General features: G+C 33.9%; 1 protein-coding gene across 1 annotated transcript; it reads right to left on the reverse strand.

Moving 5' to 3' along the window:
* Positions 1-4,622: 4,622 nt before the first annotated feature.
* LOC115218547 (histone-lysine N-methyltransferase SETMAR-like) lies at positions 4,623-4,973 on the reverse strand. The gene has a single exon (XM_029788428.1). The coding sequence runs from the start codon at positions 4,971-4,973 to the stop codon at positions 4,623-4,625; it is 351 nt and encodes a 116-aa protein (XP_029644288.1).
* Between the last annotated feature and the right edge of the window lie 2,726 nt (positions 4,974-7,699).

Genomic DNA, 7,699 nt, shown 5'->3' on the forward strand with positions numbered 1-7,699 from the left:
AGTCGCGTTTATTTTTTTTTTGCCCAGTTTTCATTCCAACTTTATCTTAAATTTATTGTAATTGCTCTTGCTTTATCTCCGCTATTTTTCCCTTGCCATCTTATTTCATCATTACATTGATTAATTCTTCACAACATTTAGTTAAGAAATAAGCAAAATTATGGATAAATTTTATGCTCACATTATATTCATTTTTCCATGACATATGCATATACATATATTCATATATATATATATATATATATATATATATATATATATATTTAAACATATGAGTCTATGGTTGTATATATAATACATATATATATATATATATCTATATATATATATATATATTATATATATATATATAATATATATATATATATATTTGCGTTGTCCGTGTGTGTTTCTGTTTATGAGAGAGGAATGTAGTTTAGACTGTGTTTTATTGTCAATTTTTTAAAAAGATTGTTAGCAGTAAATAATATAACAAATTATAAGAACAACAAAAAATTCCACATGCCACTATGAAAGAAATACGATTCGAAAAATTAGTGTAACTTCGAGTAAAACATGAACAGTAAGAGTAAAAATATATTTTAAAAAAACCTGTTGTGTTGACGGAGTTGTTTCCTGTCATGAAATGGAATGAATATGTTTGGTGGGGGTTCGAGATATATGACTGAAATACAATGGAATGAAAGGCAGAAAAGCGAAAACCGTAAGCGAAAAAGAAAACAGCATACGTTATAAAGAATATTAAACTTGAAAAAAAAAAAAAAATATTAAGCAATGATGAACTTTAAACAAAAATGAAAATTAATGGGGAGAAAAATATAAAAACAAAAGAGTTATTACAAAACAAGTATATTGAAAATGCTAAATGATGAAAAATAAAGTGATGATGAAGCGATGAAAAGAAGAAAATTGAATGAGGAGGAAAATCAGATGTGATTCTCTGTCGAAAGTGTTTCGTGCAATTAATGTATTTTTTCCTATTAATGATGGGAATATTCTACACGCATGCTATAAATGAGGCAATGTTTAACTAAATATTTGCATTGGAATTGAAGCAAATAATTGAAAATTATGTTGACAAAGTAGATCGATTCCAATGTCACCCACCCTCCAGACGTTAAATTTTCTATCAATTTCTCTATTTCACTGTGTTTGTTTCGGTCACTCTATCTCTCTGTCTCTCTCTGTCTCTCTCTCACTCTCTCTCTATCTCTCATTCTTTCTCTCATCTTCTCTGTCATACTTTATACTCTTGTCAAATCTGTCAATCAATCATACTCCTGTTTAACAACCACTCTTTCACTATTTTACGAGTGACTCGCAATAACACACACACAGTTGTATATATATATATATATATATATATATATATATCTGTATGTAGATATGTATGTATGTATATATGCTCTTGCCTGTGCATCAATCTATGTGTAGTCGTATATGCACATATAGATGTATGCATATATATCCATATATACATATATATATATATGTGTGTGTGTGTATGTGTGTGCAGGTATGTTTTTGAATTTACATCAACACCATACAGCAGATCATTTTTCTTATATTTTCTTCACTGATTCAAAACTACACAGTAAAAAAACAGAAACGGTGCATTCAAAGTATTGGCTTCTTGTAGCTTCACCTTCGAGTGCATTCACACACACACGCACACACACACACACACACACACACACGCATATATACATTCTCTCTAAGTAGGCGGAATTTGAACTCAGAACGTAAAGACGGACGAAATCCAGCTATGAATTTTGCCCAGTATGCTAACGATTCTGTCATCTCGCTGACCTACATAATAATGGTTACAGTAGCAACACAAGGCTTGGAATTTTTGGGGTGAGGGACAGTCGTTTACATCGACCCCATTACATAACCGGTACTTCTTTCATCAACCATGAAAGAATGAACGGCAAGGTCGACTTCAAAAGAATTTGAACTCAGATCTTAGAGATGGGCGAAATATCGCTAAGCGGTTTGCTTTTCATGCTAATGATTCTGCCAGCACCCTTTCTTAAGCTAATACTGCTTTCAAATTTTAGCTCAAGACCACGAAATACGAGGGGGGAGTTAATTCTATTTCATGAACTGCTGTATCGCCCATGAAATAATAAACGTATAATTCGACCACTGTGGTATTTGAACTCGGAACGTAAATACAGACGAAATGCCGCTAAGCACTTTTCTAACGTTGCAACGAATCTGTCAGTTCGCCGCCCGAAATAGTAATGGTTATAGTAACAATGATAATAATAGGAAAGAACAGAAGTAATAGGAGAAGAAGAAGCAGAAGAAGAAGAAGAAGAAGAAGAAGAAGAAGAAGAAGAAGAAGAAGAAGAAGAAGAAGAAGAAGAAGAAGAGATGGTGGTGTGGATTTCCACCTCGGCATCAGAAACTCAGAGTTTTATCTTGGCTACCGAGTAATTGTCACATATTATTTTTACAGATATATATATATATCAGCATTTATCGAACCACGACGATAGAAAGTCTGTTAGTACACTTTATATCATATTCTACGAAATATATGCGAATACATAATATTTACGAAGGACTAATGAAAGTTAATCATTGACAGGTTTTTAACGATGCTTGCAGGTGGATCTTTTTGTTTCTCTTTGGGATAAAAGTAAAACATATCGCACCAAAATTTCAATTAATATTGTTGTTTTCGGCATCGTCGTCTATCTCTTCTGTTTGCTCCTCCTTCTAATTCTCATCTTTCTCCTCCTCCTTCTCTGTCTTCCTCACTTTATTTATCCTCCTTCTCCTCCCCCTCTTCTTCCTCATGATCATCATAATACCAATCTTTTCTTGTTCTCCTATTCTTCTCCTTCTCCTCCTCCTTCTTCTTCTTCTCATTTTTCTTCTTGTTCATCTTCTTCTTCTTCATCTTCATCTTCATCTTCTCCTCCTTCTTCTTCTTCTTCTTCTTCTTCTTCTTCTTCTTCTTCTTCTTCTTCTTCTTCTTCTTCTTCTTCTTCTTCTTCTTCTGTGACCAGATAACAGAAGAGATAGTAGTGTGGATTTCCATCCCGGCATCCGAAGCTCAGTTTTATCTTGTCTACCGAGTACTTGTCACATATATTTACAGATAAATTCCTCTATTTACATAATATTGACGTCTCTTTCTATCTTTTGTTATCTTACTGTTTTTACCTATATATATATATATATATATATATATATATATATATATATATATATATATATATATATATATATATATATATATATATATATATATTAGTGAATTGAAGAAATGGAGTTGAACGAAGATTGAACAGAAATCGTTTTATTGCATTCTACACGTGTTTCGAAAGGCACAATTTACCAAATTCCGATTGAATAAGGAGACCATATTTTGTTTCGCCCCATATAATACACCTAATATTCTTTAAATAGTCAGAACTTTAGTCTCGGTCACAAAGAACATCTAAGCACCGGAATGACCGCTGCCTGACCCGTCAAAACCTTCAACGCACCCACCACCAGTTTTCAACATACATTGATAAACAGTTTGGCCATGGGCTCTTAGGAGCCTCGTTCGATTTGTTTTGCTCCGCCTCTGTTCTGTTTTTGTTTTTTCCAACGGATTTCCTATTTCTTCCTGAAGAGAAAGACACAATATGGTCTCCTTATTCAATCGGAATTTGGGAAATTGTGCCTTTCGAAACACGTGTAGAATGCAATAAAACGATTTCTGTTCAATCTTCGTTCAACTCCATTTCTTCAATTCACTAATAATATTAAAATTCAATTATCCGCACCAACGCACGGTTACAACACCATATGGTTGTACCTCCAACCGTGCTGTCTTCTGCTGTGATTTTTGCTACCAAGGTATCGGTTAAACTTTTGATTAATCTGCAACAAGATTATTCATCTTTCTATTTCACAATATATATATTATATATATATATATATATATATATATATATATATATATATATATATATATATATATATATATATATATATATATATATATCAGGCTGAGGAGTAAAATGGAAGCAACGTGTTGAAACATGAAATTCATCACAATATATTTCAACGATGCTCAAATTTTATTCATGAAACTATGTACCATTACAATCAGCGCATTTTTGCACTCCCTCTCTCGCAAGAAACCATGAAGCTACTTGAAAAAGTGGTAGTCGGTAGCAAAAAGGTCTGAGAAATAAGCTGGGTGGGGAAGAAATTCGTAGCCAAGTTCCTTAAAAATCTTGACCATCATTAGTAAAACGTGTGGTCGACTATTCTCATGAAGAATGATAGGCTCTCTTCTGTTGACCAGTCTGGGACGGAGGAGTAGCAGTTTTTTGTTCATTTTGGAAATTTCATGACAATATGTTTCTGCAGTAATGGTTTTTTCTGGGTTTTAAGAAATTATAGTTGATGAATCCAGCTGTACACCATCAAACAATCATCATAACCTTGTTTTGAACAGCGCGGGTTTAAGGAAGTTTTTTCTAACCACTGCGAAGACCGTTTTTATTATTGTACAGAATCCACTTTCCATTGCAAAATGGTCGAGAAACGGATCGGTTTGGTTACGAAGAAGGGACGAGCAAATTTCATATCTGTGTAATTATGATTTTCATTCAAATCGTCTGGTATCCATTTGTTGAACCTTTTTGATTTTCCGATCGCATGCAAATGGTTGGAGGCTGTTTTCTGACTAACTTAAGTTCTTTTGCCAGTTCACGATTGGCTTTACGTGGATCTTTCTCAATGGCGGTCTTTAAGTGACCGTCACCGACGACAGATGAGCTTTCAGTGCGTTCACAAACTTCAAGGCTCAGTTCTCCACAGCGAAATCGTTTAAACCATTTTCGAGTTGACCAATCACTGGTCATTTCCTCACCAAACGTTTCATTGATATTCCGAGCTTTATGTTCTTTTTTGAAGATGAATAGCAAAATTGCACGAATATCGTGCTTTGATAGTTCCATCTCCGATGATTGTAACAACAGTAAAAAAAATATCGATGTTGATTTATTGATGCATCTGGGCAAGTCTATATCTGTATTATCAAACGTTTGCAAAAATTGTTTTAAAAAATTCAAAACTCTGCAAAAATTCCGGTACAAATTCTTGATGGTTCAAAACGTTGCTTGCTTTTCGTTCATCTTATGATTTCGTTCATCATATAATTTTTAGGTTGCTTATTTTTTGGGGGTGGGGTCGGAAGATTTTAATGCTATTGCATACACGGAAGCTCTTACGTGAAGGTAATATGATATGATTTCAATTAACCACTGCCTCAATATTCCGTCAACCCACAGTAAATTACTTAGATATGAATTATTATATTTGTGATGTGCATCGTCTCAGAGTCAGCCACTTGTATTTCGAAATAGGTATATCACTATCTGTTTACGTGACAGTCGTTTTGTTGTGATATGAACCAGTGAAGTATGTAAAAAAGATAAGTAAAAGAAAGACAACATAAAACTCCTTCCCGAATCGCATAGACTCATGGGGCCAGTAAGTAGTGTTTTGCTCCAGAACACAACGCATCGCCCACTCCAGAAATCAAAACCACAAGCTTAAAATAATGAGTCAAACACATTGACCCTTAAACCACACAACTCCACAGTGAAATTTGTAACTAAAATTATTCCACAATGAACTGCTAGACATAGTTAAGTCTCTTATATGTATGTTCATCATTTAATATTTATGTTCACCGTTTAATATGCATTTCGTCCTTCAGAAACCAAGAATTTCTGGAGTCTTACACAATTTGGTATATAATTTAGAATTTACAAGTCACTATTATATATGAAACTAACCAAATCAGCACACATCAGAATTACGGTCAGACTGTCATGTATTTGTGTACTGTGATTGTGAAAATATTACTCTATCAATATGACCAGTAATTTTACTGGCTCTTATATCGGCCCCAATACAATGTAATCTTAAATAACTCCTAAAAAAAGAGATATATAATGGATATTTGTGTGACTATTATATGTTGAAAATTCAAAATAAAATGCTTTAAGAATTGTGTGCGTACAAGCTTCAGGTTCCTGATCTATTCAAAATATATATCATTTTGCTGGAATATATCCACTGCTTAAAGAAGGTATGAAAGTATTTCGAACCTTTAGTTAATGTGTTTATTGATTCTTGTTTTATAGATTTATATTAGTTATATATAACGCTTTTAGCAAATTTTATTTTGGCAACATTTGCAATAGGATAACACGTAACTGTTATATTTTACTCAAGCTACTCTATCAGCATCTCAGTTTCAACAAAGTAAAGGTTTCGTTAACCTCACAAAAATATATTCTTCTCAACGAAACTCAATTATATTCTCTACAGTAGTGTATAGAAAATGCGTAAAGTAATGTACATGTTATGTGAGGGATTACTTTTCTTGTGGCATTTATGCTGATTAATTATTATTTTATGATCTGGGTCTATCAGAAAAGAAACACTTATCAGAATGAACATGAGCCACTGTAACTCTATATAGGCACGACTAACTCGAAGTAAGACGACGCTGAGCGAATAATGATGGGATGCTTTCATAAAAATAGTAGAATTTGAAGACTTTCACAGTATGTTAAATCGATTATAATCTATTTGCAATGTTATTTGCTTCTTTCGGTATCACTCTTTCAAAAGTCTACTATCAATGCCACGCCTCCCGCATGTACACACATACATGAACGAAATACAAATTTACAAACACGTTTTTACAGATGCGTTTATGCTGAGAAAAACGTACTTTCAGTTACACAATCGCCTATGTTACGAACATAGCCTTTTATATTAACTTTTATTAAGAACTAGCGGTATCACCCGGCGTTGCTCGGGTTTGTAAGGGAAATAACTATATAAGCATTTTTAGAGATGTAAAGTATAATAGCCATCTCAATATGGCTAACCACAAAGGGGGGTGTTACTGTAGCTTTTTACGTTCTGAGATTTAATAATACATTTTTAGAGAGTTACTTCCCTTATATAAACCGAGCGAAAAATTATGGTAATTTTTTTTTAAATTCGTAGACTCATCGTAGACGCGCGCTAATACCCAGAAGGGCTCGATATGAATCACGACTATAAGATACCCGCTTTTGGTTACACTGCACCGCAAAATGTGGGAGTAGTTAGGAATCTAAATCGTAGGAGACATACAGCACACAACTTGACTTTTATATATAAAGATTAGTTGTATATAAAAACTGAAAATGTCATACAGGAAATATGCCTTCATATACAAGTAAATTTATTTTTGCAATTGTAATTTTATAATGGATTTCAATGAAGTGTAAGAGAGTATATAAAGAAAGTTATAAGGAAGATCTGTAGATAGAACTATTCAAACAGAAATAGAATATAGAAATATGTGAATGTATGCATGTGTATATGTGGAGGCACATGGTTAGTGGTTAGAGCAGCGGACTCTCCGGCGAGGGATCGTGGGTTCGAATCTCAGACCGGGCGATGTGTGTGTTTATGAGCGAAACACCTAAGCTCCACGCGGCTCCGGCAGAAGGTAATGGCGAACCTCTGCTGACCCTTTCGCCACAACTTTCTTTTTCCCTCTTTCCTCCTTCATCTTGCAGCTCACCTGCGACGGACCGGCGATGACAATTGGTTGGTTCCCAAACGAAAATTCCGCAAAATATACACGGATACGATTGTTATCCGATGCTGTAAC

The sequence above is a fragment of the Octopus sinensis genome, linkage group LG13 (assembly GCF_006345805.1).
Source record: "Octopus sinensis linkage group LG13, ASM634580v1, whole genome shotgun sequence".
Taxonomy (NCBI): domain Eukaryota; kingdom Metazoa; phylum Mollusca; class Cephalopoda; order Octopoda; family Octopodidae; genus Octopus; species Octopus sinensis.

Coding starts and splice junctions, on each gene's coding strand:
- LOC115218547 (XM_029788428.1), bottom strand. CDS start 4,973: ATGGAACTATCAAAGCACGATATTCGTGCAATTTTGCTATTCATCTTC.